Below are 25,369 nucleotides of genomic sequence, written 5' to 3' on the forward strand. Positions count from 1 at the left end.
TAAATATACATCATTTTCAAAAACTAAATTTGTCAATATACCCTAAGTCAATCCAAACTTATAATAACGCGCCGGTCTGGCAAGAGCGCAAGATTTTCCGAATCTCCGGCATTTTCGTCTTCCTAATATCGCGTGCGGATGTTTTGTGTGCTGGTCCCGGGAAATTCGAGCAGTCTCAAGAGGCCAAAAGAAGAGAGAGCGGCGAAGGGAGCGCATGGAGCGAGGGTGAGAAGGAACTCCAACGGCGCCCAGTGCGACTGTCTTACAAGGAGACGAGCGCGTGTGCGCTCATTGGGACAACGTGGGACAGTGAGGCCATTGGCCGTGGCACACGGAGAGACGGTGGCTGTGGTGGAAGTAGAAGTAGTAGTTCTACTACTACTAATACTGAGTACTGACGTTTGTAGTAGTTGTGTAAAGTGTCTCAATACTGGTGAACTGGTGCTCAATTCTCAATGGTTTTTCCTACGGTGAAAGTTGATCATCAGGCCGTTGAACAACATCTCCTGAAAGGGTAAGAGGGTAGAAGGACACATTAACACTCATCCTGTTTTTTTTCACGTAATATTACGGCTTGTTAGCACGTTCTTTCAAGAGCGTGTCACTCTTCGAAGTAAAGAGCTCTCTCTCTCTCTCTCTCTTTCTTTGGCTAGAGGTAGAGTGTCCATTAACACCTGCATCGAGATAAAATAGGCCTTAAATACAACTTGCGTAGGAAGAAGAGGCTGAAAAATGTTGTTGACGGTCGTTTTATAAAGATCCTCAAGGATGTTTTGCCTGCCACATCAAGTTTGATCCATTCATCTCCCAAAGAATTCCACGCTAAAACTATGGAAAACTGAGTCAGGCAAGCACTTTTTGGCCTGAATTCAAGACAAGTGCACCATACACAGTGTTCAACTATGAGGAGCAATGTCTGTGCACTGTTGCCTTCACTGACAGTGTATCTACTACAGTATAGTATGTAGTTTGCGCGAGACGAATGTGTTACGTGACATTTCAATCATTTTGAGTTGCTCTGCGGGTACACCTCCATAAATCTTTGTTCTCGCACAACGATCGAAGAGAGCCTTCCATTTGCTCCAATGTTGATGAGGTTAGTGCCGGAACCAAGAACAGAACAATGGTCCAAATAGCATAACCCTTGGCAGGAGATCCTTAGCCAAATGCAAAAATGGAAATGCACAAGTGAAGCCGTTCTTCCGATCGAGCTCCAAAGTTTTTTCATCTCAGAGGCCAGATTGTGGCGAATTGGACAATCTCAAGATGGTGGGGGAACTCTTTCAAAGAAAGAAAAAAAAAGAAAGTAGGAAAAATGTCTTAGAATTGCAAATCATTGAGCCTAACGTGCTTCTGATGGAATTTCTCGCCATTTCCCAAACTTTTTTAAGGGTTTAGGAAATTCGCCAGATGAGGTTACGCGTTTCAAGAGCGTTCGCATTTGTGTAGAGGGAGGTAGACTCTGAAAAGTTCATCTACATATGGAGATTGTGCCAGGGACAGAAGATAGGGCCGCCAGGCTTTAAATTGGATGAATTGTTATCCCTATCCTTGTGAGAGAGAAAATCTTTTTCCCTCCTTCAATTGAGTTTGAATGATTTCAAGAAAGGAGATAATAAGAAATGGAATTGAAAGGAGGCGGAACTGTGGACAAACTTTGGCGACCGCCAATAGAAAGTTAGTCCATTGGACCGAGTGTTCCATGGGCGAATCAAAATGGACGTTGGTCAGTTCAAATCGTGGTTGAGTGGCACTTCTCCTACTACCTCTTTTGAATAATTTCATCATCTCCTCGAGTCCACATAAAAGTTATCTGCAACGCCTCCTTAAAGAGCCAACTTTGGGGGGGTAACGTAAAAAAAACGGCGTTGGAACCCTTTTGGACCACTCAAGGTCCAAAGGTCGGTCCGATTCTTAACAGAAGTGAACTTGGTTCGACTTTGAGAATCGCCTGCGAGAGATTAACGGGAACTGATAATAATCTGGGAATCAGGATGGGGCGAACAACTGTGTGAGAACTGTGGAAAGAATCCTAACTTCGTCAAGGATCGTGTTTCCTTGGCCAACGACCGGACACTCTCTTGGGGTTTTTAAGGAAATCTAGGAGAGTTCGATGAGGCTTGAGAAAATCGCTTGGAATCTCAATAGTGGCTGGCTAGCTGACTGGCAGTTCTAGCTCGCTGGCCTCCTCCGTTGTAATTGGCCTTCTTGGGATGTTTTATGGACAAGCATTTCTGCCATTCCTCCCAAAAATGTGCAGCAATGCCCTCTTAAAGAAGGCTTCTGACAATCCAAGTAACGACTGTTCTCGAATGTTTCTCCTTAAACAAGGGCCATTTGGATCGTCCATTAACCTAATTGTGCCCAATGAGGCGTCACGTAACATTCACAACATGGTCATCAAATTCGACACTAACTTCAAATGAAGTTGTCTGAAACAGACCTTTTGCAAAGGTCATTTTATCTACACCCTAGGGTGGTCTAAACAGGTGAAGAAATGCAGTTGTTCTGATCCTCTAGGATGACCTCAAGCTGTACTCGACCTGCAAACATTCATGTCGACTTCACATTTCTTCAGCCAACCCAAAGGGATGTGTAATTGGAGGTCATCATTAGTAACTATCCAAACATGCCATTATCATAAGTCATAGAATCATGTTGGCCTCGAGTACCATTGCTCAATTATTTGCCCAGTTTAGCCTCACTGTTTGGCATTTCAGAGACGGATCGAGGACCTGTACACAACAGCCATGGCACCCCCTTGAAGACCAAAGACGACATTTGATTCCGAACAAACCTGTCTGAAAGTGGCAAGCCATCATTTTCTCCAGAAGAGATTCATCGCGGTCCCGGGGTCACACCGGCTGATTTATGACCAAAGTTGAGCTTGTGAAGGAATTTATCGCCAAAAGAAGTGAAAAGAACTCCTTAGTTGGGACTTTGGCTTCCTGGTACAACATTGCCACTCTGGCTTGAGATTGGGCTCTACAACGAGGGAAGCAATATTTCTTGTGCACGGTCGATTATGTGAATGCCAGTCAGGGATGTGCAAATGTCTCCGAGGAAATTTGGACCATTTGGTAAATGTGAGAGTGATTTGGACCTCGAGAGGGATTCCGACCAGGTGACAAATCTCTCCATTAATCTCTCTAACGTGTGAGTTGAGAAACCGCTTTTCACCCATCATATCATCATTGGAAACCATGGACCTCAGCTCTTCATTGGTTAGAGGGAGAGTTTCCACTCCACAGGCTCTTGGCACTGAATAGAGAACACGAATACCACACATCCACCTTCTCACGGAAGAAATTGTGCAAATTTTGTGTTTCGGGAAGCCAAAGCCTTGCGTCCTTTTATCTGCTACCACTGTAACGCCAAGGTCGAGTGAGAAATAGTCAAGGCCAGAACGGAACAGACTCCATCTCGTTCGAGGAAACAACGGCGGAATCGATTATCTTTATCTTAAAGTCTCTCGCCCGCCGTAGGCCATCATCCCAAGTTTTATGTCATCTATTTTAGGATAAAAAGAACCCAGCGCAGAGCCAACTCAGTCACCGCAGACTTCTCTCCATACATCACACTGAGTGCTTCATGTTTCCAAGAAAAATTGGTGGGCTCTTGCTAGTTCTCGTCCACTGTGTAGTGTTTCCACTTGCCAAAGCTAATCAAACTTTTTACTCACAATCCAGCCACTCTCCCGTCTCAAGGGAGCACATCCCCTTCTCTTTGATCTTTGGTCTCATCAGGAATGAAATCATTCTGGCCACTTGATTGACACCTTTTGTCGAGCCTCCGTTGAGGCGAAAGGAAAAAAAATCAATCCCAGTTTGAATTGAAACTCAAAGTCCTCCCGTTCTGCCCCTTTCTCTCTCTCTCTCTTTCCCTGGATAAGCCTCCCTTGGACTAGCATGACTAAAGAATTCGAGGTCACGGTGGAACCGCTTGGGGCGGCAGCCAATCCCCAATCATCTCTGGCGACTAGCAGTGGTGCCGCGATCATGGCCATGAAATCAGCCGTAAATGTCCCCCAAGAGACTTCCTGTTCCTCTTCCGCTTCCAAGCCATCCACATCATTCCAAGCCGATGAAGGCGTGGGTGAGAGTGAAAAGGCTCTTTTGAACAGTTCGGGCCAGGGTGGCACGCTTCAAGTGCGACGTGCTCGGCGGAATGTGCGATTGAAATCAGCCCCTCATGAGGAGTTCTTGTTGCCACCTATTGCAAGTCAAGAGAATGTGAATGTAGCCCTGGATGAGGGCGGGATGCCACTCCCGCCGGTCAGTCCCATGTCCATAGCTCAAGGCATGGTGAGCGCTTTCAGTATTGTGAGAAAAGTCAGTCAGCGGGTCTCGAGCAACAAAAAGCAACAAGGTAAGAAAGTACGTAGTACGTAGTACCACGAGGACTCCGGTAAAGGTAGTATAATTCGGGTTTTGGGGGGTCGATTTTTTGAGCACGCTTAATGCAAAGACCATTTTGGGGGATACGCTATGCTGAAGGATGTGCTAACAGGATTTATTTCATATACTTTAAAGAGAGGTGAATGAATGTTGTTAATATTTCATGTGATATTGCGATTAAATATGGCCAAAGGAGGTACTAATCAAATTGCCAACGATATGTGACATTCAGAATGACTTCAAACTTCAGCCATTTCTACTGTTTATTGCCAGCTCTTAAGCAACGTGAATCTTAACATGTCAATTATCTAGGTTCATTTACTCATCTGTGGGTCAATGTACAACACCAGAATCCTTTTTTGAGGCGCTTGTGAAAGAAAGGCAAATTAAATTGAAACCACACAAATCCAAGTTTATTTTTCTCAGTGACTCAAAACTCGGTCCCTACTCATCAGTCGAATCTAAGTACTATGGAAAGCGTGGAATTGAACCGAATCGATCCTTTGACGGAGACCCAGTCGTCACTTATCAGAATGACCACAAGACCCTGCAATCAAGCTCTAGAAACTTGGATACTTTTTCCAGGCAAACTTTTTTAACGAGCAAATCCTTTGGGCATTTTATGATAATGGGCCAATTTATCAGTCCAGAGTGCCCGGGCCTAGTATCCTTAGAATCCTTTTAAGAGCTGTCTCGAACATTTCCTTCAACGAGAGTTAGTCGAGCTCTATTAACGTCAAATTCTTACGGAACACATCTAGGTAAAGGATGAAGATCAGACTCTTTCCCAACTATCAGATGTCATATTCTTGACAAAAGAGTCTCGAGAACTTTCGTCCGACTCTGTCTGGCCGTGACAGATTTTTCGCCAGGCTTTTCAAATACCATACATCTTTCCTTCATCACACTAGATAACTGGCAACAATGTATCTCCATTTACTCTATTTCCATCAAATCCAACCCGCAGGAAAAATACCTCGTGACAGTCATCAACCAACAGCCTCTACTACATGTATGTACGTACACTCGCTGGTACAAAACGTACTCTGCAGAGAGCAACAGGGAGAGTGGTAGACTTGTTTACGCGAGAGTGCCAAACAACTGTGGCTTGTTCCACCCGCGTTTTGGATCGATAATGGGAAATACCTGCCAATAATACATGTCGAAATGAAGACCGGTATTTTTTGTCGCCGTGACCTCGAGTGCTCGAGCGCTGCTGGTTCCTTCGATCCTTCGTTCGTTCGTTCCTTCCTTCATTCTCTGTTTGGTCTGGCGTCTTTTTTCGACTTCCTCTCTCATCCCGTTCCATCATGGCCCTAATGTGATATCTGTTCCTTCTCTAGAGATGGAATTAATAATGTGTCGTCCTCGCCGTCCACGGATCATTCTTGTTGTGGGCTCCCTCCTGGCTCTTTCTGCTTTGGTCGGTCTTCATGAAATGAAACGACTTAATCAAAGCCACCCTAGTAGCCTTCCATTGAGACGCTTTCATTGGATCTCGCTTTTGGTTCCAAGCTGATCTGCTTGGCGTCTGTTGGTACACTGGATCCAGATCTTGGAATCATTTAACACTAGGCGAGAGAAGAGGTTTTCATCGATCCATTTCCAATCGGTTTCCCTCATCTCTTTCTGGCCTTTTTCGAAAACAGGCTCACGAAACATGCTCGAAATAAGCTTAATAAGAGTGGCCACGTGCGACTAAATCAGCTCAGAGACGTTTACTTTCCTCCATTCAAACCAAAGAGAACTCAGCCAATCTGCAAATGGTAGTAGTAGGCCATCAATCTGGTTCGGTTCCTTACTCTTGAACTTGCCTTTCTTAATCATGTTCCTCCTCCTCAAATAGATTCATGCCAAATTGTCCTTTCGAGGCTGACCATTTCGAATTTCTTCCTTTTTATTGTTTCGTCCTTGGCGACAAGATCTCAAAACGAAACGAGACTTGGCTGACCAGTCCAGTTCCCAAGTCCGTGACTCGATGCCTGCCTGCCTGCCTGCCTGCCTTCCATAAGCAATGTGCTCCATTTAATGGTCCACGGTCTGTTTGGTGTTTCCCGTGGTGAAGTGGGGTCCACTTTCGTGCTACCTTCACGTATTATCGGACCCATTCATGTGTGGAGAAAGGTTGAAACTGTCCCTTTGCATTACCGACGACCTTCCCACGTAGCATATGGTAATGACCGTGTAAGGTAGTAATAAGCCATCATTTTTCTCTTTCCTCGTAAGAGTTCAATGGTTCTTGGTGGGCGAGGCACATGCATAGGAATATTCGAAGGTTGTCTCAGAAGTCATACATTATTGATTATTCGTGGCTCCAGGTTTATTTTCCAATAAATACATTGTTGCCTGCTGAGAGGCTAAAAATAGGCTTTAATTCTGAAGGTAATGAAATCAAAGGCACTCGAAATCCAATCGGTTCTGGCCTTCCCTCACCTGAACCTAAACTCAGCGCTACAGTCCGTGCTTGTGCGTCAGTCGAAATTGAGTCTTCTTTTTTCCAACACAAAAGCTTCGAACGAAGTAGCAACACCGTGTTTCATAATGTCAATAGCCTTAATTTGATCTAATTCTTAACCTTGGCGGCCGGCCCAGGGTCCATACCGTTGTTCACTTTGGCCAAACAAACATTCACATTCGAGTCAGGTGTACGTTTCGAACAAGCTAATCCAACGGCGCCCAACTTTGGGCTGTACTGTGTAATACTCCTCCTGAGAAGCCTACACATATAGTGAGGTATGGTAAAAACATATCGTAATCACATTGCGAGGGGGTCTCTCTTGTTCGCTAGCGCCTTTCATATCTTTGGGCAACAAACCCACGCTAACACACCCACGCACACACCCACACACGCACGCATGCACCGTCTCATAACTTTCAAGACAAGTCCTGTTTCGCTTCCAGCAAGTCTGTAAGTGTGAGTGTGCCTGGATGTTCCTCATTCCAAGGTCCTTGGGTCTGCATGTAGCATGTGATATCACAGGACAAGTAATTCTATGAACAACGGCGACTCTAATGGGATTTATTTTTTCTGAGCCCCGCTCGCTATCTTCATTCTTTAGGTTGCGATTATTTTGCATGGAGGCCTTCCTAGTCGTTGTGATAATTGTAGTATGCACTAGTAGCAGTGGTAGTTGTAGTCTTGACTGGTATGAGTTTGCCATCCGTTAATACCCGAACGGGGATTTCGAAACAAGTTCCAAGAGCCCTTCTCAACTTTCGAGAAAGGTCTATCATAGTTCTTGTTTACTTTCCTATCTTCATAACCGACCAAAGCCAGTTCTGCCAATGTGGTGAGTGTACGTGTACGTACGTATGGTACATACTAGCTGAAGCAGCAAAATGGGCTTTGGTAAAATTGCAAGCCCCCCCCCACAGTACGAATAGCACATATAGTATATGAAGGGGAAGATAGAATGTAGTGAATACTTGATACCACAGTTAGGGAGTCGCTGAGGCCGCTGGGGAAATGAAAACATTGTTCAAACATGGCCTTGCCCAAGGTCTCATTTGGTTTCAATTAGGTCAAGTCAACCAAGGTTAAGATGTGTGCGTGATGAAGAGGGACTCCAAGCTCTATGGATCTGCTACGACGGATTATTTACGACGGATAGTTTGTTCCTCTTAAATCCCCTTTAACTTCCTCCGCTTACTTTGCATGCTTTTAGGACGGTTGTCGATGGGTTTGGAATTCCAAGAATGTTCCAATATTTTGTCAGAATCCGGTATTGTGTAGGAAAACTGCTGCCCAAGCGGATCTCAAGGAGAGCAGAGGGCTATTTCAGTACGATGTTTGCAAGTTCGTAGATCATTCAACCCGCCTTGCACTCTTCCACAATGAAGCATGGATCCGAGGCATCGCTCGCTACTCTGCTCGATATACGTAGATTGCTCGCTTTCCATCCTTGAAGCTTGAACCAAGGGAAAATACGGTGCATCCACACACATTCTCAAATGAGAAGAACATTATTAAGGCTCTCCTTTGCTTCCCCCGACAAACTCGTACAATCGAAGACAAATTGCCTGACCAAGTCACTCTTTCAAACGTCAGTTTGATGTTAAAGGTGCCATATCAACAAAATCCACGAGCCAAAGTCCGAACCCAGCGTTCGAGCCAGTTAGTGTGGCTTTTTTCTCTAAGAGTGGCATAGTTTTCTTGCCCTGTGGATGATTGATGCCTTTCCGACAAGACCATGAGCCTTTGAGGGAGCTGGCTTGACCCATGGACCTCAAATTGGAACCACTGGCCTTTCCTGTTTTTTTCTCTTTTTTTCTTGTCCACGGATGCTCGTTCCATCTTTCTGGCCATGATGTTGGAACGAGGGCACGATTCCCTTTCTTGGCCGTGTGTTTCTTGCCCTCATGGACTGCACTTTTCGTTAGTCGCTTGAAATCTCACGAAACACAATTGGCCTTGAGTGCAGCACTGCACTGTAGACGCGGCCAATTGCGGAATTTCACTTTATCATTCAAGTGAATTGGAACCACGCTTGAAACGAGCGAGACAACCAAATATGGGAGCAGAATGGAACAATGCCAGGAGGCAATTCGTTATCGCCAAGGTCAGGAAACGGGAATTCTCGGCTTCTGGAATGGGCTTTGGGCATGAATAGAGACATTCAGGCGCCTAATCATTGGCCTTTTTAGCATCCGAGCCCATCCATTCTTTAGTACGACTAATGAATCAGACTTGATGAACAGGATCCTACCTTCTTTGGTTTACCAACTCACCCACACAGTACACACCCATCATAGAGCATGGCCAAGGTGTGTGTGAGTGTGTGTGAGTGTGAGCGCCGGTCTGTCAATTTGTGATCCAAGTCACTAAGTAAGACTCGACTTAGGGATCTGAGAAGGACGCCTTCCGTACTCACGTGCTCTTTTCAAGCCCACTAATGGTGCCATGGTACTGACAGTGAAACGAAAAGAAAAGAGCTCGGTTTCTTTTTAGCTCCACTCCAATTCGATCTACCAAACTTGGTGGCGCTGCAACCAAAGGAAATCAACCAACTTGGTGCCGACAATCTCAAACTTTCACAAGACGTTCTTTAGCCAGACGAATGAGCGAAAAAACGTCTTTCCAATAGGAATTGAGGTGTGCCAGCCACTCAAGAACCTCCACACATACAAACATATCCAAGACATACAATATATGCACATACACACACACACTCTCTCTCTCCCTGAGCAAAGCGGTCGCTTTTGGACGTATGGAGAGGGAAGGCTTGAAGGGGGATAAAAAGTTTTCTTTAAGCTGCTGCTGTGTACAAGTGCCTATTATTGGCCTTGGAAACGACTCACTAACCTTCCTACGTGACACGTCCTTCTCCATTTAGTATTCATAGTTGGTTGTTGTTTTAAAAAGATGTGCCAAATAAAGTCATCATTCGTGGTGTCTGGCACTAAAGAGAGCCATCTCCCTCCACCATTCAGCCCTCTCGCTGCTCCCTCGAGCCTCCTCGGTTGGTCTCTCTTTTCAAGATTTGGGTGATCGGAGACACTCAAAAGGAACAGTCATGCACGGAATGATTAACTCAATTTGTAGCTATGCATAACATCGTCATCCATGGAGCAGAATATGGCATATACGGTTGGTCCAGCCTTGAATCGACATCCAATGGATGGTTAGTCATCACGTCTTGGCAGTACAAAAAGAGGGACATGTTCCACAAGGTCACGTGTTAGTATTGATCTCTGGATCCACTTTCAGAGTTCGTCAAAGTTGGTTCGTCGGACAATGGGTAGTCCTATATTGAAAACAGAATTTTGGGGTTCACAGATAAATCACAAAGATGTTGATCTCCTGTCAAAAGTAGAAAAACAAATTTACACTCAAAACCACATGCTGTTCAAAATCGAACTGTAGTCAAAGCATATAAATACTTATTTGATATGAGCTGGATATAAGCTGGATTTACGTAAGTAGGTTGGGAACGACTGACATGCATTGATCACCTCTGCCGGATCCGCATGACCAAGCCTAAATCCCCATTGCCCCTTGGATCATCATCGAGGCCATAAACTTGGTGCTGTACTTAAGGGGAGCCTCAGTGACCTCTCTATTGCCAACCATTTTCTGGATGACGAACAAGGGCAGTCAGCCTACAGTACAACTTTTATCATCACTACGACTAGTACACGTGCGTTGTTTAGCATCAACATTTTGGTTCCATGATTCAGCATGCTTTCCATTTTGTACCGTTAACGGAAAGTCCTTTGGAGAGGTGACAGCACTTCATGCTAAGGTCGTTGCTAAGGTCATGGACAATTCACACACTCGCAGAGGGCTTCCCCTACAGGTTCCTCTTGGAGGTTACTGGATTGACCTCGAATGACATATTGAGGCCAATCCTCCTCTTGGATTTGGAGACTCTCTTTCAGTCACATCATACATTGTGAGGCTAAGCCTTCTAAGAATTGTTGGCAAGTGATAGGGAGTTACTGAGAGTTTTTGGAGTTGTTAGTGTCGTGGGTCCTTTTGGCCCTTGACGGCTGGGCTCAAACCTTTGGCAGTGGGCGTGTCACGCCAACGAAAACCTTGTGGTAAGAGCCAGATTTCAAGAAAACATATATTTCAGTGATAAGGTTACGGAATCGGCACATGTCCGTAATTGCTTGAGAATTTGATGACGAGGCATGTTCCATTACAATTCCTTGTGAAATGCTGCATTCTTTAAATGGGCCTCGGCATTGGGTGGCCCATTGGATCGAATGAAGCCCGATAAACCAATTTCAAAGGACTAAATATCCAAAAAATGATGGGCATTAAAATACCCATTTCTTCTAAAGGAGCAACGCAAGCCAAGAAGAGGTTCTGTAGACCATAAACTTGTTATTTCATGAAGGATCCAGGGGCAATTTGCGGTGGATAAAGATTGTCCATGGTTAACGAATGTAGTTGGACTCCAATTCCACCCATTTTGAAACGCAAGTAGTAGTCTTGGCTTTTCAACATGGAAAATTCTGGTAATGTCTCGTCATTAGGGACTGAGGGCGAAGGAAATAACCTTTTTTGGATAAGAGTATATCTCCATTTTCTCCTTGAATTGAAGTGGACTCTTTGATCTCAAGATTTTCTTGGAGCTTGAAGTCTAAAGATGTTTTCAAGTGGCGTTGTTGTTCCCTAATAGAAAAATTGGATCAAACATAAAGATCGCAGTACTCCGTTCATGATTTGAATTTTGCCCAGGCTGTGGTACTCCTGAAAACTGGAACATCAAATCCCATTATAGAGGTGTATTGAATCAAAGCCTATTTTCATTCGATTATTTACTGAGTGTGTTCCTAATTTCCGTGAAATATGTGCTTCTAAATTCCCTCTCATGTTATGGAAGTTTTTGATCTTCGTTGGAATTCGAGAAGTTTTTCAAGGTAGAAAAATACCAAGATATGGCATTTTAACCCCTGTGCACATATATAGGTAAAGCTTCAATAACGTGACTTTTTACTACATAAACGTGTAAGTTCCACCCATTGCGCTTGAAGTCACGTTTTCCAATTCCACAGATTTTTCATTAATCAAGAATACAGCCAACGAATCCTGGGCGAGTTTCCATGACTATACTTTCACAATGGATTGTTTTGGTTGGTGTTCTATCGTCAAAGTTTACAATGCCAGGGGCGTACTTGATCATCATTAGCTACTGAAAGAAGGGCAAGGGAACACTCTCTTACCGATAGATTTCTACACATACTGACTGGAAATGTTAAAAAGAAACTTCACTCGGATAACTAGGCCCATTACTTATGAGGCAACCAAGTTGCTTCGGCCTAATCCAGAAACTGCTCAGACTCTCCTCATTGAATTGAAGGGCAGGGGTTTCTCAGCGTTAAACTTCGACAAACAACGTACGCGTAGGACACTCATTACTTTCATCAGGGTCTAAAGAATGTGCACTCTGGAAGTGAAGACAAAGAGAATATACAGGGAACGACTTTTTCCCAGGGCAGATCTGCTTTTTCGAATTGGAAACTTCTTCCCTTTGTATGTAGTACGAGCAATGCCCATAAATGCAAAGAGCAAAGGCAATACCCCATGACAAAGTTCTTTACATTTTAGCTCCTTTCTACTCAGCATTTCCTGTCACTCAGTTCAGTGAAAGGGCTTTGATCAATCAGGACTTTGTTGCGAACTAAAGTTTCGGCATTACTTCCAGTTTCTGTTTTCCTGAAGTAACTCAAAACCTGGCCTTCCCTGAGAAATGAGACAGGTTCTTTTAATGCACAAGTAATATCAAACTTGGAAGAGCAATAATCTTCGTGAACGTTCATGCGAGATACAGTACAGGAGTGGCTCTCATCTTGTCCTCTAAACGAAACGTTCGGTCTCTCGACAAAGGAAATTAGAAAACCAGGGAAGAACGAGATAAATGTCCTCGAACTCAATTCAAGGCCACTTTGGTGACAGGATTTTTTTTCCCTAGTAATTTCAATATATTCGTTCCCACCACGATATTTCCTCCCAAAGGAAGAAAGTTCTGTCATAACATTCAAACTCGGCGATCCTGGAACGTGATAGCGAGCTAACTCCATTTTTCAGGAATTCAAGGACGAACATGTCGATAATGCCAGAAAGCCAACGAGAACGAGAGAGCATCTCAGCTGTGAGAAAAATCGAAGAATCAATATGCAAAAGAGATTAAAGAAATGGAATATCCAGACACTTTAGGCGTCTTGGTTGCACTTTGTATCTTCTGCATGTCAAGATGCGAATCTCATTGAGTTATTCAAGGCCCTGAAATAGAAAAATACTTTCTCACCTTCTCATTTTGTTATCATCTCCCAAGATTGGTCAAACATTTTTGGATGCACGGCAAATTTTACGGCCCAATACTTGACCAATATAGTATTGTCTCATTCACTTCTCAATGTCAGCAACTTTTCGTTATACTCAAAAGAACACTAGCAAGCAAGCATTATCTTATTAATGGAAATGGGTGTGCAACTCTTAACCTTTTCAGTAACCTGCAGTTTCTTTTTTCAATAAGAGACATTATTGAGTTTTTAGTTTGGAACCTGGATTGATACCTCTCACGGGGTTATTTGGTACAGATCGATACCGTATAATTTGATTAGTTCATCATACTATCTCAAAAACCGTGGCCTTTAAAGTCATTTAGTGCTGACCACAAAAAAGGCACTCAGCTTCATTTTTTTACATGTGACTTTTGATAGATGTTTTACTATGACAAGAATATTGAGGTGTAATTATAAAGCTACTAAGGATGTATGCTTCTATTTGATATTTCACCTGCTATGAAAAACTTGAAATATGACCAGATTGAGAATAGGTCTTACATGAAGTACGAAGTGCACTTTTTGGTCCAACAGAATTGAACTTGATAGCCTAGTTATTTTTAGCAATGAAAATAGTGAAAAGAGAAGCATCGTTTCTATACAATGTGCACAAAACAAGTCCCAATACTACGTCCTATTTTGTCTTCCGGCAATGACAAACTAATGCTCATAAAGTTCAATATAAATGTCTCTAACATGCGAGTAATCACGAGGGACGAAAAAGGGTTAGAGGTACTACTTTGTCCAAACAATTGGACCTCTTATGTACGTAAAGCGTCTCTCAAAGCGTCTCTCTCCAAGAAATCCCAAGGTCCTTGAGACCATCAACATGTACAATAGGTGTTGTTTACCCCTCGATGTGTATTACGGTCTGTTGAATGTTTACCAAAGGGAGACGTTCCTCAAAGGTAGGAAGGGGAAATAAATGAGATTAAATCTGACAGAGAAGCAATCATGGGCAAGTCCATCTTTGAGAACAATCACTACTACGGTACATCCACTCATTTTCCTATTGCGTTTCGTATTGGATCAAACGAGTCCCTAGGGAGAACCACATTACACTGAAGATGACCGTTGGGCAATTTGATGTAGTGGTTGGCTGTCTACCATCACAATTGGACTACTTTTGGAAGTCATCTTCGAACCCTGCAATTCTGTCTTTGATCTGAAGGTGGTTGACATATTACCTAGACGGAACAAAATCTATGTAAGTCTAGTACAGAAGGTTGCACGCACATCCGTCATTATTGACACCTCTCCGTTCAGAAAAAGGAACTGACCTTCGTACTCTGTGGGAGGTCGGACTAACTTCGGCCGTGTTCCAAAAAACTTGTTTCCTGGTCTGTCTCTCTGTTATGGAACATGGAACTAATCGTACTTTGGCTTGTGTTGCAAAAATGAATTGAAGACCCAAGCCAAACAATCTCTGAAAGGGTTCTTTGTGCATACGGATGAGTCAAAAGCTCTTTCAATTTCTTTGAGCCTCTCCGAATCCAAATATTGAATGCACATTAGGAGAGTGTGAATTGAGATCGGTAAGCCCTTTCAACCCAGAGAAATTTGACTTTTCTTGCTTGTTCTAGAAGCAGAATTGAGAAATTTAATAGCCGTGCAGTGATTAAAAAAGGAATAGCTTCAACCTCAATTTGGCTTCAAAGCCACAATCATTAATAAAACATGGCTATTTTCGCGTTAATAGCCTTTTACTCAGGGGTCAGGTCCAACTGGCTCGAAAATTAGAATGGGTAGCCTTTGAGGCAAGCCTTGACTCTGATTGAAATGTGAATTGGAAAATGAATTTAGAAGCCATTTATTGCACAAATGTCGAGCTTCACATCGAATCTCGTTCAATGTAAGCAGACCCATTTATCTTTAAGAGTGACTCAACGACAAAGAATTCTTCCTCGCTTTGGGTTCCGCTTTTCAAGCTTTCCGTTGGGGAGGAATGAACACAAATTCGCCAACGACTTGAAATATGAGATCATGGAGTCCAGAAACCTTTTGAGCTTGCCAACATCATGTACGTAGTTTAAAGCAAGTTGGCTTTCTTTTTTGCCAACCAATCTGGCTTTTGACCAGATTCATGGAGTGTGAGAAATGACCTCAGCTTTGTCGGAAAGGCCGCCGATCTGCTTGGGGGAAGAGAAGAAACGATTCCATTTCTTTCCCATTTTCATGGTTGGACACATTCTCAAAATGGCGACCAAAGGTAAAAGTGAGCCCAGTTTTCCCCTCCCTCTGAGCTATGAGACCCAAAACTCGTTACCAGGACCTTCAATGAGGACTTCAGTAAATGACTTTTCCAGATAGTCATTTTGGACCAATCACCCAATGAGTCACACTCAAATCAGAACAATGACTCGGTGATTGGCCATTATCGCTTAAGCAATCCCCCTTTCATCGAAATTCCAGGTAATGAAATGATAGAAAATCGGATTGGAGCGGCGAGTACGCTCTATTCTAGAAAAAAGACTTGGTTTTAAGCATTGAAACGTGGAATTGTTTTGCTCTCTTCACCTCTCCAATTTCGAAAAACATGTTCACCAGAAGAGGAAGACCAAATTTAATGCATTCAAACATGGCCAGGTTGAATTTCAGACAGGCTTTGAAGACAGATGAAAGAAATGACATTCTTTTCCAAGAAAAGGCCTCTCGTCTTACTCTGTAGATAGAGCAGAGACGACTCGAATAGAGTAGGGAAAGCTGACCCGGTTTCACATTTTCTTCTTTAATTTCGATTCCATGCTTGAACACCTACATGGAATTAACATCCTTTCTTCTTTCCCCTTGGGTTTGAGCACAATGTGGAATGAGTTGGCTTTGCACAGTCCACTACAGGGTTGGGCTCGGAAAAGGGTCGTGAATAATTGCTTCTTTTTGAAGTCGTCAACAACGGAATGATAAGCTGTGAAAGTTTCTTTCAATTGTCAATGTAAAATTTTTGCCTTGACCACATTCATTTCATGAGAAAAGAAATGGTTTGACCAATGTTGGCAATGATTCAAGGATTGATTGATGGTAGATTGTTGAGTTTGCTCATGTTGAAGATTCCTTTGAAAGAAGGGAAAATATGTGCCTTCAGTTACTGACTATGGGATTCACAGTAGCTGTTGTAATGACTAAATGTTTTTTGATATTGCTTCACTCTTGAAAGGAAATTACTATGATTTTTTTGGTTTGGTTTTTCATGGGTTTTTCTAACCACTACAGGAAATGTAATACCCAGTGCTATTGAAAATACAATTCTATGTAAAAATTGCCATGTTGGATTATTAAAAGCAAACTGTAACAATAAATGGTCAAGAACAGTAATAAAACATTTGTTCTACCATACAAATTGGTATAAGTGGATCTATGAAACCCCCTGAACATAGGGTTGGTCAGGGATTCTATACAAATACCTTTCTAAATGACTTTTAAGCGATAAGGCAAGGTAAGACAAAACAAAGTGTTGCCTTAGGTCCAACGTTAAAAGATTATGAAGTTTCGGACCCCCGGTTTATTACATAAGCTCTTTTCAGTTTTTTAAGCAGTCTTAGATCCCTAGAATTAATATCATTCACGCTACATGATATTCCTGTCCTCTCACTGTAAGTTGTTTACACATACGTATATAATAAGGTAAAGTTCATGCCTTTGTTGGATATTGTAGATTTCAATTTCAATTGGATCCACGAGGAATTCCTAAATTAGTGCCTCATAGGTTTCCACAATATTTCATATTGAATGTGTCTATGGAATTGGCTTTTGGAGGAAGAAAAGTATTAAAAAATAAGTTTTAAAATCGGATTGCGTCAAACAGTATCAAATTATATCTCACTTTCAGAACAAACAAGCAATTTACATGATTTATTAGGATTAGGATTTTTCCAAACACTTTCTATCCAACAAAATTACCAACAAAACAGTTTTGCAGATTAAGCTCAGACCATTGTTTTATTTGTCATTGGACACTAGGTTGGAATAACACTGTGCGCTTTTAAATGATTAGAATGCAAAAAAAAAATCCATATCTTTAAAAATGGTGTAATTTTTTAACAATATGCTGGATTAGATTTAAGGTAGCAGCCGGAGCAATATTTTTGGGGGATGAGGTTAAGTTTTGACCTATTTTGGAAGGTAACTATTTGCAAATCAAAACATTAATCTATTTCAAAGAGTTTACCCCTTGCTCTCAAACCAAATTTCAAAAAAGGTAAAAGTGGTCAACAAAAATATCTTTCAGAGATAAATTGTAACAAGTAATTGAACCAACTTTTGGCCACATAAACCACCCAAATATGAATATTAACAAACAAATTACAAATTTTCAATTTTTATATCGTGTATGCGTTTTCATTGCCCATATTGGTTATTTGGAGTTTAAATTCTGAAAGAAATGTGAAGATTCAAGTTATTTGTTCATCTTTAACAAAAGAAACCAACCTACTTTTAATGTGAATATCTTCATGAAACATTAATTTTGATTGGGTATCAAACTAACTTGCCTAACTAATCCTCCTACCGCATTTTTCGTATAACTATAGATAAATTGCAATATGCATTGATGGCTGGACTACAGAATTCATTATGTTCTGCATTTGACATAGAGTTATAGCTCATCACTTGCAATTGCGTTTGATGATTACCTGAAGCAAATTGCATTCTTTTATGAACCTGTATCCTTCAAGTTGTACTTTTCAAATGATAGAGTTTAACTGTGATAGACAGAGCCAAAGCCTGCAAACTTGTGACTTTTTGAGACCAAGATGGAGGAAAAAGAAATATTCAGCCACAAATACAGCACTAAATTGACAGGGAGAGGATGTGATGAAGTGCTTAGCTCAGTTTCCTGTTATGACAGAGGTCCCCTTTTTACTCCCTTACCTAACCATCCTCAAGGCAGCGATTAGACCTTAAATCCACACCCTTATTGATGGAGAGCTTATCTGATATCTGACTTGGAAATGGACATGTAAATGCAAATCGGTGAGCTCTGTTGTGGGTACCAAAATCAAATGCCCTCTTATTTCAGTTTAAATATCTACAAGCGCTTGGAATAGAACTCATTGAGGTTGACTGTTCAAGATACGGATGCAACACTTGTATTTGAATAAGGCCATCCGTCAGTTACATTTTGGCAAAACTGTCGAAATTGGAGCCCTTTAGTAACGTCTTTATCCTGGCGGAATTCTATAACCCTGACGATATGGAATTCATCTCGGCCAACATTTACGAATTTAAAAAAAAAAAAATGAGATGGTCTCAAGACACGCATTTTTTGATTAATATGGCCTACCGGAACAGAGCCCAGCCCTTTACTATGAACAGCTGTAATGGGTTGCTTGCTGGACGTGACTCGAGCTTCCGTCATTTGCACCATAGTTACAAAAAGCTATGAAATGGAACCCAAATGTTGCATCTTTGTTAAATTGGCTCAAGCTTAAATATGATGAGCGTTCTGTCAATTTCGAAGCTCTACCTGAAGTTTATGGTGTGTTCACAAAAAAGTGAATTGTATAAACATTTGAGTAATGTAAATCAGATCCAATGAGGAACTTGGATTTTTTATGATATTGATGGTTTATTGCTGTGGGGCCATAAACGGCTCGGAAAAGTTGCAACATATTTCAAGTTATATTATCTTGCTTTTAAAAAATACCAAAAAGCATAAGCCATTTACTGTACGATCAATATTATCGGCATATTGTTGGCACTTTTTTCAGCATTAAAGTCGAAGTTATGCTGTCTATGTTGGTCCTGGGCTGGTTTTGAGTCCGTGTAAATCTTTTCTCTACATAGCGTCTCATGAGGATACCCTCAATCTCTGGAAAAGATAACACTGTGGTAAGCAAAAAATAGACAACGGCTAATTTACCGTTGGTCTTCAATGGATATGAGAGTGACTTTGATTTTTAAGGCTTCAGTTTCGGTTACGAAAAGACAAAACATGGCTAAAAGGAATGCTATATCATATTTGAATGACAAAAAAATGAAGGCTTGATTTAATGCAGGCGATTAAAACGGATGCAATTTTTTTTCCATCGAAAGATCCAGGTTAGGTTTGGGCTCTAGAAACGGACATTAATTAGTTGCAAAGTTGCCTTAAATTATGACTGTCGGGCTAGGAACGCTTTTAGGGCTTATTGATGGTGATATATCGTCCAAGTTTTCAAAAAGGGTACATACTCTCTGAACGGGTTCAGTCCAGTGATGAAATTTGGTGCAATTCTATTTCCCAAAGTCTTTTGGCAGACTTGAATTTCCTACTCAATCATAATCCATATGCCCTTTTATGTTTCTTCTCCTTTCTGACAGAATGTTCGACGAGTCTACTTAAATCATGCAAAAAGTCGGCTTGAACCGTTGATGATAAGTTATTGAAAGGGTTCGGAACAATACAGGGAACAGTATCAAATTCTGGCCAGGCTAAGCATGAATATTGCAAGACAAGGCTATCGAGAAACTTTCGGAAAATATCGAGGAACATATTCCAAGAATCAAGATTCCCTCACGCAAAGATTACCCGTGAATTCTTAAGAAGTTGATCCCCTTGAAAGAGGTTTCAAAGAGGTAAGAGATTGGATCATTTACGTTAAGCGATGCCAATGTTCGAAGGCTCCACGGCTAATCTAATTACTGGGATGCAAAAAGGCGGTTACGAGCTGAGAGACCTTCAAACGACCGAACAAAGGTCAACTGAACACCAAGATAGTGTTCAAATGAGTTGCCAAGCGCCGTTGAAGGTCCCCGAAGTCACCAAAGTCCAGACGGTAATTGAAGTCACTTTTCAAATGAATGAGAAGTTGTTCCCTTCCATTCAACGCTGTTTTCAGTGTCCAAGACAAATAACGAAAACTTTTTTGCTTTAAAGGTTCACACTTTTTCATCTGGTTGTCGTTTGAAAAATGTTCGGAGAAGCCAGAAGCTTCAAACCAGAAAAAACGACCTTTCGTTCGACAAAATCTGCAGAGTTGGTGGAGTTCTAAGTCTTCGTCGTGTCGATTTGGGGTCTTACATGGCCATTGTCATGTTAGACTCATGTAAAGATTTACAGATTGGCCTGCCTGGCAGGCAAATTTTGGTTGTGTATAATCTGGTGATAAGGATCCCCGTTTGATCTAAAAACATCTTCTAATCATGATGAGGGGTCATAAACGGGTAGTGCTCTTTTACGAGGCCAACTTCGTTTCCTCATAACCTCAAGACAGCTTCCACTTTTCTTCAAAGTGTTTTTGCTCCAGTAAAGCTGCCAGAAGATCAATGTTTCATTTTTGTGATCGCAAAGAGCTCTCCAGGTTTTTCTTTCTTTTGCTTTTGGTTCTTGAGTGGATGGGGAACGTGTTACACGCTAACTCTTGGAAAGTACAACATTGTACTCCATTTACTGTACCCAAGAAGCGACTCCATGTAGGTTTGAAAAGACAAAAAATCGTTAGACTCCATCCATCCCATGTTCCTAAGCAAGTAATTCAGGAAGACCTTCTGAGCTCTCGTGAAAGCAGGTTAATTTCTTCCGTGATGTTTAATGGATGCGACGGGAAAGAATGACCTGCCTGGTATATTGTGCTTCTATATAATGAGATACCCAGACTCCTTTTGAGATAGAGTACAGCTCAGTTTATATGAAATCTTCTGGTGGTTCTCAACTCGTATTTTGGACATGGTTGGATGCAAACAAGATTATTTGTGGCCATGTGGTAATGGGATATTCACTATTCAACTTCAATGGTTTCCAATATAAAATTTTGAATCATCGCCTCAAGTGTCCTTGCACTTTCGGGTTTCTTGGCCTTGGTGAAAATATTTTCAGATAAAATGCATTGATTCGTCTCATTGGTCCATCCGACATGTTTCCATATGCAAGATAATAACTTGAACCATGCCTGACCATTGAAATTCACAGCGATCTGTTATTTTGGGGGACTTTAACTTCATTCATCGTTTCGAAAGAAAGGCCGGGTTCTAAACATGTCCCATGCAAGGCCAACAATCATGGTTTCTAGGTCATGTGTTGTCGAACATTTCAGTTCTATTCTTTTAATTTTATGTACAGTAGAGCTTCAACTTCTCATTTCTCAGGATATGCTCGTCTCGGAAATTCCTATATACGAGTATTTCACGCATAACCTCGATTTTGGGTTTATAATTGATTTGGATTGTAACTCTAATCTGCCAATTCTTACCGTGCTCAAAGTCCATCACATAAATACATTTGAAGCAATTTGCTGTTTGGGTAGAATTACGTATTCCCGTTTGGCACGGGATTTTTTCGGATTCAGGGCGAGCTCTGTGAGAACGACCCCAAAATCAAGAGCCAAGAGGTGCTGACTTCAAAATGTGTTGCCCTTTTTTCCTTCGGCCTTGGGTGGTTGTGGGTCGTAAAGTCCAGCCTGGGCCCAAAAAGCCCCCAGATATGTTATCTGTAAAGTACATGTGGGGGTTTCTCTTCTTTATAGTGTACTGTACATAACGAGGGGGAAGGACGTTTCCAAGTCTAAAAATACGGATCTGCGCCAAAAAAGCCCAATGGCCGGTGCAAATTCCAAGGACACTTTTGAGGCAGCCAAAATGGGAGGGCCAGACTATAAATGGACGCGAAGGGATACAATTAAGAGCTTGCGACTCAATATGGGTCTCCTTCTCTTAAATCAAGGCAAATTCTTGTCAAGGCACCTCGGAGAGAGTCTCATTCGTCCAAAGGTGCCAAATGTGGACCACCTCCGAGCACCTCGACTGAAATTCAAGCGGAAATGGATGGGGCATTTTATGGCCTTTTTTCTCCTTCCAAGGGGGCCTTTCCCTCCCCCTACTCTCGATATAAATGATCAAAACCATTCTCCCATTCCCACGTCTCTCTTTCTCTTGCGAGTCAGAAAGATAGAAAGAGCGAAGAATTTCGCCAATAGAAAAAGCTAATACAAACTGAAGGTCTCTCTGACTATGGCCAATTCCAGAATTCGAGAATTCGAAAACAATGGATCGAAGTGGATGATAGGCTCTCGACTAACAACAACACAACAGGTCATTGTTCGATGTTGTTGTTGTTGTTGTTATTTTCGTTCCATAAAAACATAGACGAGCGCGTCCCTATTTGAAATTCAAGATCTCTTTGTTCTTGTATTTGCAAGTGGTAGAAACGAGGAACTTCTTCTGGCTCTCGTTGTCTTTTCTTGGTTTCTCCAAGGACACCAATTCCAAGAAACTCTCCTCAGAGTTCAAAGAAGGTTAGAGTCAAAAGGCTGTTGTGTCTTGCGTTTCTTTTTCCCATTTTTTACCTGTGGCCTAAAATGCAATGCCAAGACGAGCCAAGAAGAAGCCAGCAAATGACAAATGATTTATGACAAGCCGGGCAGTTAGGCAAAAGGCCGTTTTGGTCGAACTGTCTGCCAACAGACTTACTACTGGCGTAGTCTCACTCACTGAGCTGGAACATCTTTCAATGGAATGCCATCTAAACCACCGTCACCGTCACTGCTAAAACCAAGGGCAAGCTCGATCGAGAGTTTGTCCGCTGACTCACGGATATACTGTATATTCCCTTTATCTGGCGCATTTTTGGTCGCCAATAAATAGCAACAAAGCCTACTGAGTTTGGATTTGGACCCAAAAGAGAGGGGATCGTTGAAAGTTTAGATTGAATTGTCTCCAAGAACGGGACACAATCAAACGTAGGGCTGAGCAGCCGGGTATTTTTTCTTATGTCCTATATAGGCTTATTAGTTATTATCAACACGTTATTGGGAAAAATCCTCAGTAAGTTTTGTTCTCAAAGAGTGATTTTCATTAGTTCATAGCGTATCCTTGTGTCCAGTATAACACATCGAGGCTTGAAATCGATTCTTCAAGATAAGTTTCAACTAGATCTTGTTTGCAGTTTAACGTGTTCTGAACTTCAATAGGAATATAGTACGGGAATGCACTAATTGATCAAACTAGAACGAAGATATTGATATCAAAAGAATATTTTAAAAGGTACCCATTGCGCAGAATTCTTCGAGTTTTGTGAGAAAAATCAACGAAACCCTTTACACTTGAGGAGTGTACATCAGTTTAAGTAAACTACTTGGACGGCAGGGTGTCTTTCTAGTAACAATGAATGTTTGGCATTGTATCGGAAATGGACATCTCATATTTTCCCCTCCTGCGTACCAGAATAAAGACAAAAAGTCTCATCAAATATTTATTAAAAAGAGTGCAGTTTCTATCCAAATCATTTTTCACTGCATCTGAATAGCTAAATCTTAAAACTCAAAAAATATCACGAAATAAATGCCTTGGCATTACAAAGGTTGCGTGAGCACCCCTAACCAATTACCGGCCATTGAATTTCTCGTTTCTTTTCTTTCAGAGCCTGCATCCGCATTTCGCCGACGGGCTTCTCGCCGAGCCTCGCGAAGAGCGGCAGGGCAACTGCGGCGTGCCGGCTCTAATTCTCGTCGCAGTCCAGCCGCTTCGGCAGCCACTCCCTCTGCTTTCAGCCGCACTCCTTTGATACGACCCAACGGCCAAGTTGGACTGAACAATGCGGTAGAGGATGCAGAGTTGGGCGATCCTGACGATGAGGATACAGATGAAGAGGAGGGGGAAGCGACCCGGGAAAGCCAATCCGGCAAGCAAATGGTCCGGGAAATGATTCAATCCGGTTGGCAACAATTTTTGCTCATGGTTGGTCTTCGGAGCGAGGAAAGAAAAATCACCTCCGTGGCGGAAATCATTAAAGGTAAAGGTAACAGGAAACGGAAGACCCTTGTTTCTCTTCGGTATTCTAACTAGTGCCCTGTACTGCATTTCACGAGAACTTATTGTCGTACTCTTGCAATACAGGGACCTAATTTTAACCTGAATGCTTTTTGACTTAATTAACAAATTGCCCAAATAAGTGACGAGAGGTTTGCATATCTGGGGTTACTAACCAATATCTTCGGCGGCATTTGATATTCCTTGTAGCACCACGGAAACTCGTTACGGAAACCCGGCCTCTAAACATAATCCTGATTTTTCTTTCGTCAAGCAGATGTTTTGTCACGGCCAAAAGTTCACTTCTTTTCCAAAATTTCCAGTTATTTGATCTCATAAGTTAGCATACTACCAATATAAGGAGCCCATTACTCACGAATGCCTTGCCAAGACATACGAGCTCATGTCACTGCTTCTAGTTATAAATCCATTTTTTTTCCTTTGTACATATTGCCAGTTTTTAAAACACATTCAATTTTCAACACTTTTAAATTGCAATTTGAGCATCGTAAAATCACTGATTTGCATTTTTCTGCATGTAGGCTCTGGTTAATCCGTCGTCTAACTTTTGATAAATGGTACTTAAGGAATGATTCTCTTGGTTCAGGAATCATTGAATCATTGGAATATTGTCACAAAGTCGCAAAGTTTTAGGTTTTAAAGATAATTGCTCCTTTTTTTGAACGACCAGTTTTACAGAATAGCTCACTTTGTTATTTTGTCGCTCTATTGTTCAGATTTGGGATTAATCGAGGCTTACTTGGAAGATATGAAGCTGATATGATGCTATCAATTTCGTGCGAAATCATCCCTTTGCTCATTGAGCTCCAGGGATCAGATGGTATTAGAGGTTCAATCTTTCAACCCATCAAAATTGCGAGTTCGAACAGATTCTCTTTTGTATTTTTTGACGGCTCGAACTTCCCCAATTCTATGATGGCCTTGGGGCTTTTAAAGCAAGACAATGCCATCCCCGCATTCCACCTCATAACACTGAAACAAAAGGATCCAACACTGAATGAGATCCGTCAAACATGAAAGTGGAACATTTAGCGAACTCCGGAGATTTCCTGGGGTTCCATTCCCTCCACTCTGGGTCAAGATTTTGATCCAAGGCCACAAGCCACATTGGCTATCGTTAATGAATTAGGGAGAAAAGGCCTGTACATTTTCAACCAAATGGTCGCACTCTTATCGAATACAATCGGTGGCTTAATGTCGGGCCAAACCAATTTCACTTTCATACAAGAGCGTCTGAGAGGCATAAAAGATTTCTGAACATGAAGTTCGTTCCGGTATTTCCAACTGCTACTTTTACCACTTCAAAGGGCCCATTTTTCCACAGGATATTATGCAAGAACTGAAGGGGTTCATGAGGTATGTTCATGAGCCAAGGGCAAACATGAAAATGGGAAAGTTCAAGATCTGACGTAAGTTGTTTCAAAATTAATTTCAAAGGG

The 25,369-nt window shown here is 41.9% G+C and overlaps 1 protein-coding gene across 2 annotated transcripts; it reads left to right on the forward strand.

The window, feature by feature from the left end:
* The first annotated feature begins 339 nt into the window (after positions 1 to 339).
* Positions 340 to 23,960, forward strand: LOC131881487 (uncharacterized). Of its 2 annotated transcripts, none has more exons than XM_059228371.1 (3): positions 340 to 514; positions 2,721 to 4,368; positions 23,521 to 23,960. In XM_059228371.1, exons 2-3 carry the CDS (start codon positions 3,909 to 3,911, stop codon positions 23,943 to 23,945), a joined length of 885 nt encoding a protein of 294 aa, XP_059084354.1. In that variant the 5' UTR covers positions 340 to 514; positions 2,721 to 3,908; the 3' UTR covers positions 23,946 to 23,960. The 2 variants fall into 2 exon arrangements, with proteins under 2 accessions (XP_059084354.1, XP_059084355.1); XM_059228372.1 differs by lacking the exon at positions 340 to 514 and adding an exon at positions 860 to 1,096.
* The last annotated feature ends 1,409 nt before the right edge of the window (positions 23,961 to 25,369 follow it).

The sequence above is a fragment of the Tigriopus californicus genome, chromosome 5 (genome assembly GCF_007210705.1).
Source record: "Tigriopus californicus strain San Diego chromosome 5, Tcal_SD_v2.1, whole genome shotgun sequence".
Lineage (NCBI taxonomy): Eukaryota > Metazoa > Arthropoda > Copepoda > Harpacticoida > Harpacticidae > Tigriopus > Tigriopus californicus.

What these genes read in the sequence shown, in the direction of transcription:
- LOC131881487 (XM_059228371.1), top strand. Translation starts at nt 3,909, where the DNA reads ATGACTAAAGAATTCGAGGTCACGGTGGAACCGCTTGGGGCGGCAGCC. An exon ending in GAGCAACAAAAAGCAACAAG is followed by an intron (nt 4,369 to 23,520) that starts GTAAGAAAGTAC and finishes CTTTTCTTTCAG; the next exon opens with AGCCTGCATCCGCATTTCGC.